The 14,098-nt window shown below is 47.5% G+C and overlaps 1 protein-coding gene across 1 annotated transcript in view; it reads right to left on the bottom strand.

Annotated features, from left to right (window-relative positions):
- The window catches only part of SLC2A13 (solute carrier family 2 member 13), a 118,969-nt gene extending 111,741 nt beyond the window's left edge, over nt 1-7,228 (bottom strand). Inside the window, exon 1 of the mRNA XM_015851573.2 lies at nt 6,473-7,228. Coding sequence (XP_015707059.1) covers nt 6,473-7,022 — 550 coding nt within the window. The 5' untranslated portion in view covers nt 7,023-7,228. The remainder of the gene's footprint in view (nt 1-6,472) is intronic.
- Nucleotides 7,229-14,098: the final 6,870 nt, after the last annotated feature.

The raw sequence follows: 14,098 nt of genomic DNA, 5'->3' as shown, positions 1-14,098 counted from the left end.
TTGTTTCTGTCCAGGATAGAAACAGTTAAGTCTGTGCAAATTCCTGCTTCTGGGAAAGGGCCAGGGAACTCTTGCCTTAGGGATGCAACTAATGATTTATGTTTCTAACATTATTTTTGTCTAGACTATAAAAATATGGGCCACTGCCAGGTTAATCTACTTCTGGATATATGTTTCTGTTTACACAGCAGGTCTGCCACCATTTCTGGCATTGCCTTAGTGTCTATCATCGGGGATGGACATTCAGATGGTAACGTGCACAGCTGCACATGCCCAGCTGGCTGCTTACACTAGAGAGCCCTTCAGCGTTTCTGGTTGTCACAAGACCTGTGGAAATTCAGGGCTTCTCAAACACACAGCACCAAAAAGAGACCAGAAAGTTCCAGGTGTGAGGCCTGAAGCTGCCCCTCAGGAAAGCCCCATCTCCCCTTTGGGGCTGCTCAGCCTCGCAGGGGCCCTGTCAGTCCTTCCCCACGCTACAAACATCAGGAACCACAGGGCTGCCAGGCTCCACCTTGCTGCTCAGAGCAGGCAGAACACACTTGCTGTATGAAATGTTCACTAGTGACAGCAAGCTCCAAGGCTGAGGCCTGGCGCTTCTGGAAAACATCAGCTCTAACAAGGGCCAGAAAGCCTCTCAAATCAGCCCCAGAGGGAAAAAGCACTACAGAAAGATTCTCCCTGAAGTTGGCAGACAAATTGCACTGAGAAATCGGAGCGGTGGATGAGGAGCAAAATAGAGCAACCTCCAAGGCACAGGCAGCACTTCTGAGGAGATGCTGCGGAGCCGATGCCTGAAGGGAGGACACCAGGAGTAAAAAGCAAGCTGTGCCCAGGACAGAGACACGGGTCTTTAACATCCTTGCTGTTTAAATGAAAGCAGCTCAATAAAAGACCTAATGAAATAGAGGATACATTTGCTAATGCCATGGCTCCAAGCACAGCCAAGGCGGGGGCTTGGAGAAGAGGGTGTGTGTGTCTCACCCATGCAAGTGGATGTGAGTGGCAAAGGAAGAAGGAGCCAAGACTCTGAGGTAGGAAACTCAGCTTCAGGTACCGGCTACACAAATGTTCGAAATGAGAAACCACCAAGGAAAAGCTCCCCCTCAAAACAGACACACTCAGACTAAATCCCTGGGGAAAAAAAAACACGTATCTAAAGGCTCCAGCACAACACAGGAAAGTCAGAAATAGAATGAAAAGGAGTTTTTTTATTAAAGCTTCATTTCTTCTACAAATACCATAAACAAATCATATTCTAAAAGAGTTTACACTCCGGTTACATCAGAAGACCTACAGAAGGCTGTGAAATGACTGCAACCCTCACCCCAAGCTGTGCTCCACAAAACCATTCATGAGGCCCATAACAATTCCATGGTAACAGCGTGCGACACCGTCACAGTGGTCTGGGTTGAGTTCAGCCATCTTAGGCAGAAATAACTGATTTTCAGCACCTCCGTAGGATTCTGAGGCACAAAAGCTCACCATGATTTGATGGAATAATCCCTAAGATTTCCAAAACGCTACATTAACATACCTAGAAATCTAACTGATTATATTAAAAACCCACCACTAAAGAGCATCCGACTACTGAAGAATCAGTAAAAGATCCAATTTATGTAACATAGGAACTGGATGCACTGGACTGTTTCAATATGAATGATAAGGAAAGTACAACAAGAAATGTGCCTTGATAAAACTACAGCAGTACAACCAACGGCAGGGAAGGATACTTCAAAGGAATCCCATGTTTCAAGGCTTCTGAAGTACAGAACTTTCTTTTAGCTTAGACAAACACAACACCACAAAGGCCCCCCAGAAAAGGGAAAACAGAGAATCAACAAGAAAAACCCACAGAAGAAACACCCTCATGACTTTAAACAATTTCTAGAAGAATCAGAAGCCCAAACATTCTCTTTGAGAGAGATATATAGGATGTGTATGATATTCTCATACACATCCTCTAACTGAGGAGTGTGTAACACGTTACTCTGAACAGCTCCCCAGATATCTGACAAAGATCTTTGGGTAGTGCACCATCAACAGCACAGCATCGGATAAAGCAATAATGGAGCACTGCTCACTGACACAACAGCAAACTGCATATAGGAAACCGCAAAGTCTCCAATGCCTTCAGAATCAGAGGACTTGAGAAAACAATTTTTCACCTTAACATACCCCCGGTATCCTGCAAGATCACAGATACAGCCAGGAACTGAAGTTTCTTTCCAGGAACAAAGCAGATGCTCCTGCTCAAGAGCCAACAGATCAAGCATTTCTGAGGCACGGAGCCAACTCTGGAGTACACAGTAATTCTGGCAGCTGGAGATGCTGTGCAGAGCAGCTCTGGTCAGTGGCCACATGGAGCCCATTCCAGCAACGTGGCTGTTTGTCTGCCCGTTCCCTCCCATCCCCTAGGCAAGCTTATACTTACAAACCACTGCAACCTGCGTTAAAAACAGACTATGAATTGTGGATTGAAAATTAGAGGCATCTGTCAAAGCAACATAATATATTTAGGGGATGAGGGGGACTTTCCCCTCCAAAATATACTAAGGTATAAGCACCCTTAAAACTGTAGCTGGTGCCCACTCATGAAAACAGACTGGAGGCTGCAGGCTTCCTACAGCATAGGATACTCAAACAGGTAAAAATAATAATAATAGAGGGAAAAAAGCACACCCTCATCTTGATCACAGAGGTTATTTTGCAACGCTTTCACAGTGTACGTGGTAGTCCAGGTGATAAGGTGGACCTTTTTGATAGATAACACAGAGTTGGTACTACATGATGCAGGCACTTGGGTTCTATTTGGTTATTTTGATTTGCTGCAGGATCCATTCCCAACGGGGGAGCCCTGCACCATATGCCAGCCATTTTCACTCCTGCCTACTTCTGCATTCAGCCTTATTACCTCTACTCAGAAAGTGACCTACATACGCAATAACAAGATGCTGCCAGGAACGCTGCATATGCCACATTCAAATACAGCATGTGGAAAAGAAAGCTAAGCATTCTGAATGGAAAGCAAGCACTGAACAGGAGGCTCACACTGCCATGCGCCAGCAGTGACAGAGGTCAGATAGAAGACGAGCCACCTGCCCAGGCTGGCCCCACTGCTCTGCAGAGCTGGAGCAGAACACATGCCCCTGCTAAGGGCTTGGATAGGGAGCATTAAGCAACAACCACTGATTAAAACTAATAATAATAAAAAAAAACCACCAAAAAACCCTCTTACTCAATGAGGAGCTGATCATTAATTGCATGCCATCTATTCTGCATGCTGAACAAGGCAGGGAAATCTAATCACGCAACTAATGATGTACGTGATAGCAATCAAACTCTGGGTAGCTTCAGCAGCTCTTCTTCCACAGACAGCAGCTCAGTTTTGTTTGAAGCACTGATCTGAGCAGCACACCACCTCAAACACCGTGCCACCATCCACACATGTCAGCTGAAGGCTTCACATTAACTTAACATTACAAGACACAGAAGTTTGCCCCTCATCAATGCATTTCTTCCTATCTAGGCTCACACAAATTGCAGCTGAGCACATGTGATTCAGTTCTCTAAGCATCTGAATGTCACCCACACTGAGGAGCATCCATCCAAACGCTGCAGTTCTGATGGCAAACTCAGCCAAATTCCTAAAGAGTCATGGGCATCAGAGCTGCTCGGGAAAGGGAGTGTGGGGGGAACGATGCTTTGTCCTTAATCTGGTTTGCCTGACGTTTTCTGAAGAGCTTCAGCCTGGGCTGGACATCCACCCACTGCATCCCTTCAAATTTGCGTTTAAGAATTCAGACCAGGAAAGATCTCAGCACATTAGTTTGCTCATCACACTAAGCAGGGTTTTCACTTCTTGCTCTCTGTGCATTCTGTATGTACAATGTGGGAGTGTGGGAGGGGACACGTGACTTCCCAATCATAAACATCTACTCGACGCTGGCAACACACGTGGACTTCAATTTGTCTTGAGAGAAAGTCTACATTCCAGAAACATCTCCATCTGTAATCACTGGACAGAAAAGGAGACTTCTATCTCTGAGCAGCAATGTGGAAAATGCTGCTAAATGGAGAAGACAGGCAATAAGATGTTCCCCATTTCAGCATCCATCCTGCGGTTTTCATCCTGAAAGTTTAACCACAGCCCTTTCTAAATCACAGTCACAAGAAAAACACCCATTTTCCCCCATGGACACAATTAGCACAGATCCACACTGACTGAAGCCACACAAGCAACCACCATCTGTTTTTACAGCACTGTCTGTAACACAGTCACTCATTTACTAAATACAAGCAAATGCACATCTAAGAGCATAATTCATGCTGCAAAAATCAACAGATCACTGCAAGAAAGATTCCAGTAAGGTATAAAGTCATACACAACTAAAAAGCTGTTACTGGTTTGCACACAGGAAAACACTTCCCAAGAGTACACCAGTCTATATGTACATTCCAGCGCCAGCACTGTAACTGAGGTGATGCTGCACTCAGTGGTGTCTTTAACCCAGGGCTACGAAGGTCGCGCCCACTGCTGGCAGCCAAAGGGCTGTGGGAGAAGAGAGAAAAAGCTTAAAAGTTGAAAGTTCTTTCGATTTCTGATTCCTTCATGACATCATCCAGGCTCCCTCTGGTGGAGGGAGGGCTCAATGTGGCACTTAATGACAGACAGCTGGATTCGAACAGTTTTCGACCCCATTTTTCTCTTTGGTAAAATAAACCTCATTAGGATTGGACTCTCGCATGCTTCAGTGATGGTGTTCTAAGGCAGTGCTTGGTTTCTGGCCAGAACCTCTGTCACGCATAAAGAAGAGCAATCTCTGCTAAAAAGGAGAAAATAGCTACTTTTATTAGTTTTTATTTTAAGCATCACCATCTTCGTGCTCCATAATTCTCAGGGTGCTTCATGGTCCTTCCTTCAGCTTCCCAGGCTGCAGCACAACCCTCACCTCACCCCCTGATGTAGGAAGAGGACGAAAGTCTCTCCCCAGACCACACCAAGATCCGTGGCTCCACAAAAGAGCAGCATCTCCCAGTTTCCATTTCAGTACTCTGTACATTAACCACCACATCTCACATCTCCCAGATGATGCCAGCGTTAACCATTCACAATGCCATAAGACAACACTAAGAAGCCTATGCATCTCACAGGGGCACACAAAGTCACACCAGCCTTCCCCTTTCCTCTCTATCTCCCCCACCCCAAGAAGACACGACTGCAGCCAGTTACATCCAACAACACACACGAGCAGCTCCACAAATGCAGAAGGTCACGTTTCTCATTTTGAGTAGGTACCAGTGCTACATAATGCCATCAAAATACCCATTCTGCCTCTTTATATCAAAATTGTTTTGTCTCCTGCAAATAACAACAAAGCTCATCGACATTCTGAGGTTTGACTTTAAGAGGCATGGGGGCATTAGCATCTAAAGAAATACATAAAAGCTCAGCAGCCAACTCAGGGTGGGGAGGCTGCCAGCTGCAGGAGATGTGCCTGCTGCACAGGGAAGCCAGTCCGAGTCCCTTCAGGGATGGAGTCGATCTTATTTCCAACAGCCTTCACTATGACTCACTTTTTTCCTTACCAAGACCATGAATCGCAGCCCACCAAGCGTGCGTAAAACTGAAATACATATTCAATAGATAAGACAGAGAATGTAGTTTTGCAAAGAAAATGACTCTAATTCTTCACTTGTCCTTAAGCTTTCAGATAACAAGGGTTGTGAGATCATAGCGAGAGAGTTACTTCTCTCTTTTTCCAAGACTACGTTCCAAATAAGCTCGCATGGATGATGAATAGCACTCCAACTACAAACTAACAGAGTCTGACAGGGTATCAGCTGAAGCACAGCCCAACTCCTGGGACATTTAGGATTTACTTGGCACACAATAGAGCCTTAAGGTAGGAAGAAACATTCCCCATCGCTTCACCTTCTCTGGGATAAGAAAGTTTTACCAGGAGCATCTGCTTGCAAGCTATGCGACACAGACAGGTAGGCAGCACCACAGCACGTCCTGTTCTGCCGGATGCCATAAATAAAACGCGAAGCCTCCCAGAGCAAACATCGCCTCGTGATTACAGCCTGCTTCTGTCCTCACAGCACCCCTATAGCGCCCAACGGAACCAGAACCGTGTGGGCAATCATTACAGCAGTTCACAGCTCAGAAAAGCATCCCCTGCTCACTGCTGGCACCAGGTGAAGGTTTACGAGGTGAGCACGGAGCTCTCAGAGGTCCGTGTGCGGGACGGGATTGGGGCAACAGCCCCACAGTGACCAGAAGGAAGAAGGAGAACCCCGAACACCCTCCCAAACAGGAAAATAAAAACGTTTCGGGGCACAACGAGCCACGATTCGGGTTCTGCCGCCGCATTACATAAACGCGGCGCGGGCAGAGCGGCTCGGACCCGGCTCCCGACGCGGGGGGACCCGGAGGACGCGGGGACGGAGGGGCCCGGCCGGCACTCACCGATGCCCAGTCCCACCACCACGCGGCCCCCCAGCAGCGTCTCCTTGTCGCGGGCGGCCGCCAACACGCCGGCCCCGGCCGTGAAGAGGCCGCTGGCCAGCAGGATGCAGGGCCGCCGGCCGCACAGCCCGTTGAGGACGCCGCCGGCCAGGGCGGACAGCGCGGCGGCGCCCACCGTGCCGGAGACCAGCAACTCCTGCCACAGCGCGTCCAGGTTCAGCTCCCGCTTGAGGAGCAGCAGGGCCCCCGAGACCACGCCGGTGTCGTAGCCGAAGAGGAAGCCCCCGAGGGCGGAGAACACCGACACCACATAGACGAAGCCGGGCGTTTCGTCCCGCTGGAACTGCCGCCTCGCCGCCCGCTCCAGCTCCGCGCCCGACGCCGCGCTGTTCAGGCTGGAGCACGACTCGGCGGCGATCAGGCTCCGCTCGCCCGCCGCCGCCGCGCCCGAGCCGGCGGCCCCCTCCGCCTGCCGCCGCCGCTTCTCGCCCATCAGGTTGCTCAGGCTCCGCAGCGTGTACTCCACATTGTCGCCGGCCTTGCGGGACATGGGACGGCCGCGGCGGGGCCCGCCCCGCCCGGGGGGAGGGCGGCTTAACCGGGGGCTGCGGGGCGGCTCCGGACGCGGCGGCTTTGCTGGCGCTCGCCCTGCCCTGCCCTGCCCGCCCCCTCTCGGGCCGCGTTCAGCCGGGCCGCATAGCGACCAACACCGCCGGACGGACTTGAGGGGAAGTTGCCGCCGCTCCCAGCGCCCGGGCGGAGCCGGAGGCGGGGGCGGGCGGGGACGGGCGGGGACAGGCGCCAGCGCGGCCCGGCGGGAGCCAGGGGCCGCCCCTCAACGCTCCGCGCCTGTGCACAGCGCCGAGCCTGCGCAGCCGATGAGCCGGGGATGGCGGGGCGATGAGCAGCCGGGAGGCGGATGGGCTGGAACCGGGCGTGGGGCCGGGATCGTGCCGGGCTCCACGGTCCTCTCTGTGACAGAGCCCGCAGTAACGGGTGTCCCCGCCTAGAGACCGCGGTTAAATGAATAACACTATCATTTGAATAAAGGCAAAACCTAAAGTTGATCTTTGTCGTTTTCTAAAGCTCTGGCTGGCAGAAGCTAATGGAAAAGTCGAGCAGTTACGCACTGAGGAACAGGTGTGTTGCTCCTGCTCCTCTTTGCGCCCAGTGGCGGCGGAGCACAGCGACCTGATCCTGCCGTTTCACCGCGGTTTGACTCGGGATTCTCAGGGGGAGCGTGAAGGGGAAGGTTCCTCTCACAGTTCGGCGGCAGAACGGCGCCTCCTGCCGGCGGGTGCCCGAAGTACCAGCGGGTTTCTGCCGGGAGGGAAAGGTCCCGTCAGGGTGACACCGCCCTCACAGCCCTCCTGCCCACCTCAGTGCCGGGCTGCTCCCCGGGAGCACAGCCGGGAGATGGAAAGAAGCCGTCCCCTCAGGCCCTCTGCGAGCAGCTCACGTCTCCAAAAGGCCATCAGCAGAGAGATCCGCAATGTTCCAGAAGCCTCCACTAAGCGCAGCGCTCACTGCTTTCGTATGGAGGCCTCAGTAAAAAATGTGGGACGCAGCGCATTAAATAGAAGACAGTCACAGTAAATCCCCAGCCAGCGAGGAATAGTTAGGCAGAATATTGTCGCAGCAGCTGGCTGTCACAAAAACAACCTGTCTTTTTAACAGCCACCTCAGAAGCCGGAGACATTCTGTGTGCTATAGTTAATACAGACTCAGGAGAGCTAACAAAAAGCTTTTCTTTCACGGCAGGCCCAACACAATCAAAAATAGACGTATTTCTTCTCAGATCATGCTGTCAGGATTATCTCTTAAAAGCATTCCCTGAAGAGGCACAACAAAGAGAAGTTCAGATGCAGGATATACTACACCAAAGACTGACTGCATTGCTTTGTGTGTATGCACAGACCTCCCCCAGGCCTGAGTATCTGGGACTTAGATCCCATCTCAGTGTTTATTGGCACTTGAAAGCCATCTACTGAAGAAAGGAATCTACTGAATGTATTAGGAAGGAACCATGTGTTTAATCCTACCGGTCAAATGATATAGATAATTTACTTAGCAAGTAGAAAAGTTACAATATTAGCACTGGAAGAGGCCATGGATGATGGTGCAAGAAGCTGACCAAATGGTGTGGTGCCACATTCCTTACCCAATAGGCAGAGCTGGCTGCAGTACAGCTGAGGCTGCAGAAGGCTTCACACCACGAGCTGGTTTAATTCTATGTAACTTCAGCAAAGTCATCATCTGTGCTCACATTTTGCATAACTGCTCTCTCTTTCATTCTAAATATGTATTTATAAATATATAAGTCTCAACTAATCCACTTCAGACCCATTGAAAAAGCAACTGTAAGAAACACGTGTTTTTCTGAAGTTACATTTTCTGTCTATTTTTACAGTCTCCAGCTTTTCCATGCGTTACAGCACGACTGGATTTTTGGCAGGAGAACAGCTCCTTTCTGCCTTTAGCTCTCAAAAGAAAGATCCAGCAAAGCTTTGCCTGAAAGGCCCTAATAGAGTGGGCAGCAAGATGTGCAGCAGTGTGAGGGGGAGAGGTGCAGAACTGCAGTGGGGGATAAGCAAGTTTGAAAAGGAAAGAGAACTACATGAGTTCCTTGTACAAAGTCGAGCTACACACGGAGAGTGCCTAAAGGGGGCTGATATGAGCCTGGACATCATCCTGACACAGGAAAGATGAAAGCCAGCACTTCCCATGGCAGCGTAGGAAACAGGCTGCAGCAGGAGCAGGCTGGGACTTTCATCTGCCGTCTTGCTTATTTCTTTCTGTATCTGTACTTCAAAAGTCCTATTTCCACCACAGTAGATTGGTATCTCTTTGAATCTATTGGTCTGATTTGTTGGACTGGCAGTATTCAAATCACACAAGACCACTGTCAAAACACACCAGATCTCTTTCAGGTGACCTTTCAAGGTATTATCAGTCAGTTTTCAACTAATTATGGAAAAACTGTGCACCTGCTTCTCTCTACCACAACAGTAGAACTCAGTGCAGGGAACTGAGCTGCTGCAGCAGCCCATGGCAACTGACACATGGGGCTGATTGTGCAGCAGGGAAGCTGCCCTATTTCTGTTCTACGCAGACAACGTGGGCTCAGTGGTCACAAGCTTGTTCTTTGTTATCTTAGGGACATTTATCTGCAGGAGAGGAGTGCCCTGGATAAAGACATGGCTTTGCTCTCCACGTGAATGGTGGTTGTTCAGCACCACAGGTGTGTGTGGTGCTCATGGTGCCAGGCCCAGACTGGAATATGGCACAAGGAAGAGAAGAACCTCAACAGATGCAGCCATGCTCCTATTGCCACGAACAGGGTCCCTGGGTCAACCTATCCCCAGCCATTTCCAGGCTCTGTCTTGGTTCTACTTGCTTTGCTCCAAAATGGAGGCTGAGGTGAACTGAAAGTTTGGCACTTGGGCCCATCAGGGATAAATGCTCGAATCTGCTCACTAGCACTGTTTCATCCTGCAGAGCAGAAGGCCTTCTCAGCTGGCCATGCACATCTGCTGCCATGCTTAAAGCAGATGGTGTGAAAGCCTACCTTGGTGTAGTCAGCTGGGCACGTTGCCTGTACTAAAGCATTTACTACAGAAAACAGTTATGTCCCTGAGAGGCACAGCCTCGTTATACAGACATGAATGCGAGGTCTTGGCTTACAGAAAACAACATATGGTATTGTCAGTGGAGAAATAAAGCGATACGTATTTAATGTATTAACGTGCTAATTTAAAACACACGAGGCAGTAAAGATGATTTGGTATTCGGTCTCTAAGACATTAGCAGTGCAGAGCTGGATACTTGCACTTCCTAGCTCTGACAGTGACACATTCAGGCGGCTCTCAGTGCAGTTACCACAGGAATGGCATGTACCTACTGCTAATTAATAGTGCAGGTTGTCTGAAGGCATCCTGAGGAAACACAGCCAAAGAGGTCACATGGAGGTATGTAAATGTAAAGGCCTGGGGAGGTAACACATTTAAGGACTGCATTTTGAGTGGTGCAATTAGAGTCACAGTCTTCACAAGAGCACCTTGACGTGATGCTATAAACAGATTAAGGAAGTACGAAAGGTTTTGCTTGCTGAAACTCAAGCTTACTCTTTGCAATCAGGAGTGCAAAATTTACATTTTATTTGTTGCAATCCTGCAAATAAATGCTAACCCTTAAGGTCACTGTGATCTCAGAGGGAAACATTGAATAGAGTGGTAGGAATTTAGATGGGCTGTATTTATCTAACAGGAAACAGCTGGAGCAACTTCATGTGAATAAGAGCTACTCAAGGAGCATGAGCTGACAAATGTGGTTCCCATTGCTAAGAATACAGTCCAGTGACCAGTGAGGTGGCTATGGCTTAGGACCCATGGGGAAGTGACATCGGTATTTCATTCTTATGCTCAGCTTTTCAAAACCCACAATTAGAGATCAGAGAATCGGAGAGAACCGGAGTTAGTTTTGATATCAGTAGATAACACAGGTGAGGAAAAGGGAGAGAGAAACAGAAGAGGATAAAAATGGCAGAAGAAGCAAAAACTGGAGTAGGGAAAAATCAGAATCAAATTAATAAATAGGCTTGTGGGCTTTTAGAAACACTGAAGATGAAGAAGATTAGAGATGGAAATAGCCCTGGAAATTCAGATTTAGACAAAATCAGATAGTGAAAATGGAGCTGGTACAAAATGTGAGCAGAGTTGGATGTTGTGTTTGATGCACAGTCATTCTTATTCCCTACCAAGGAAAAAGAGAAAAGTATGTAGGCTGTGAGATGGAATATTTCTTATATACAAGCTGATTCTTCAAATTTGGTGATAAAAGGGAACAGGGAAGCAAGGCAGGTCACTACAGTCTCACAAACATTTCCATAGTAAATTAGGCTATCTTCATTTCAAGCAGCAAAATGCCACACCAGATGTGTTCTGATACATTAATTTATCATAGGGGCTAATCCTTAAAAAAAATCCTATCAAGAAGCCTCAATAGTTGTAAGGAATTCTATGTAAATGTATAAATAGATAGCAGCTACAAATGAGCCTGAACCTTCAGTTAACAAGTATTTTTTTAATTCACCACTATTTTTGATATTAAATAAGACTCTGTCTCAATGAAAGTCAATCTCTTTTGGGATCAGCTCTAACTGAATGAAATGGCACAGCCAAAATAGAAACCTAATTCTTCTCCAGCATCCCGGGCTATAGAAAGAAACACAGAAGTGTCAGCAGTTTTATTATCTAAATTCTACCAACTGTTTAATTACTATTCTTGTACACGGAAGCTGCTTTAGACCCCATAGGAAACACCTAAAACACCTGGAAAACAGCAACACAGATTTGGAGAAAAGCCATTACAAATCTTAGACTATATGAGGTGATATTCCTTCTGTCTAATAATATTGGCACTAACATTATTCTGATTCCCAACAACAACAACGTTTTTCTTCCTAGGTTAGTACAAGAATGCGATGCTACAACTGCTGTCATATCAGCATCTGTTGATGCCTTATGGAGATTTTGACTTGAAAGGGAAAACTAACCAAATTTATGCCAGTTGTTTATAGATTGTTAGTAATTAAAAAGCATTAAATGCTGATTAAATATTGCAGAGTATAAAGAGTGAGAAGTGTTTAGGAAGCCATTAGCTACAAGAAATACCACAGAATTCTGACGTGCTGCTGTATGTAACAGGTTTGGAATACAAAGCCCTGAGCCATTCAAGCCACGGACAATTGGAAGTGAATGGAGCAGCCTTACTTGCAGGACTTGTCAGCTTGTGCCAGGTGAGACAACACTGCTTGTTCCAATTTCCTTGCACAGAACAAAGGATGGAACAAAACCATCTTTTATAAAGCTGTCTGATCTCATTTGCACCAGACAGTGTGAACTTATTGGTTTGCACTTACCAGCTTGCACTGATCAGCAAACTTAGCTCACGTGTGGAAACCCCCATCTTCCAAATCACAGACTCTGGAAACCTCACCTTGTAGCTATTATGTTTTGTCTAAAACACCGAGGTTTGTCACTCCTCATTCCCACAAGTAAGCATTTATACAACATCACCAATCTACCTCAAAGGAGACCCATATTACACACTGTCCTTTACCTCTCAACTCAGTACAGCTGCTGTGGCTGCTGGGCTTGGGACAAGGGTTGCTGCGTGCTTGCACACAATAGAACATTCCCGTGCAGTTGCTAAAATTATCTTGAGGACTGAAAGGAAATAGCAATGAACAGCTTACAGTTGCACAAACGCTTAACAGAATTCTGTGCGATGCAGAAAAGACACTTCCGAACCCAATGCATCTCTCCTGGTGGACATCAAACACCCATTATAAACTGAGGAATTGTGAGAGCTTCTGAAGGAAAAGGCAGTGTTAGTCCTTATGCTTAGATCTTTTGTTGATAGCAGTCTTCCCCACCTTCACTCCTCTTCCTCTCTCTTTCTTAATACATGATCTAAAACATTTTGTATTTGAAGTGTAGTGTAATATCAAGCATTACACTTACAGGTGTAATGTCAGCAGGGTGATCTTCCAGCCAACCAGTGCACAAAGACTCCTCAGCACATAACAAGTATTCAGACATCAGAGAACTCTACCCACAGGATAGAAAGAAAAGGATCTTTGTGGTACATAACCCAATTTCTAACCTCCTAAGCCAGGATTTACAGCATGTTCAGAAGGCAGAGAGATCTGGGTCTTGAAGACAAGCTGAGGAATACATTTCAACTCATAAGACTCATTTCTATAGTACGGCCAGGTAGTTTCTAACTCCCTACTGGCAATGACTGCTTATCAAGTATATCAAGCAAGGTAATTTCACAAACTCCTGCCTGAATCACATTCTTTCCAGCTACTTGGAGTAAGCACTTTGCTGACCTTACAGTACACATACTTTTTAAACCGTGCTCTGCTTCTCACAGGGAGTTACTAGTGACATTTAGTCCTTGTCAGCCTCCTGCTGTAGACCCAACACCTTCCATGGATCCAAATGCTGCCTTGTGCCTTTCCTTTGCAGTACTTCTGCCCCAAGGAGCAACTTCACAGCCATACAAAGGGCCACAGAGAAAGCACCCACCTTGCCAGTACCTCAAAGACGGTGGTCAGACTTTCCCATCCCTGTGCAATGCTGGAGGAACAGCTGAGCTGGAGACTGAAAATGGAACCCTTCCAGATTTTTTTTAGTGTGGGATGTAAAACAGATGTGGGCTGCTGTGTCTAATAGCTCATAGATGGGCAGCAAGCAGAAGCATTTAAGCTGTTAGCAGTGGGCAGCCACTCTCTGATCAACCACAGACAACTCACGCTCCTCATTAGGCGTATGGATAAAGTACAAATTCTGCAGGGATGCAGGTGCTGAGGCCATGACCAAGGTACCTGTCAGCAACTTCAGCAATTTTATTGTACCGTCAGTTGCTACAAACATATTTCACAAGCATATTTTGTGCAGACCCGTGTGATTAATACCCTCTCTCAGTCAGATAGCCAGTACTTGCATGAGCTCTACAGAGCAACACGAGTTCCTCAGCCTGATATTTGGCTTGGCTACGCAAAAGGTTACACCTGTTCAGAGAAAGGGGCCTCAGCTCTTTATTTCCCTGTGGAAATAA

This window comes from Coturnix japonica, chromosome 1 (genome assembly GCF_001577835.2).
Source record: "Coturnix japonica isolate 7356 chromosome 1, Coturnix japonica 2.1, whole genome shotgun sequence".
Taxonomy (NCBI): Eukaryota; Metazoa; Chordata; class Aves; order Galliformes; family Phasianidae; genus Coturnix; species Coturnix japonica.
This window is presented reverse-complemented; position numbering and strand designations above follow the sequence as displayed.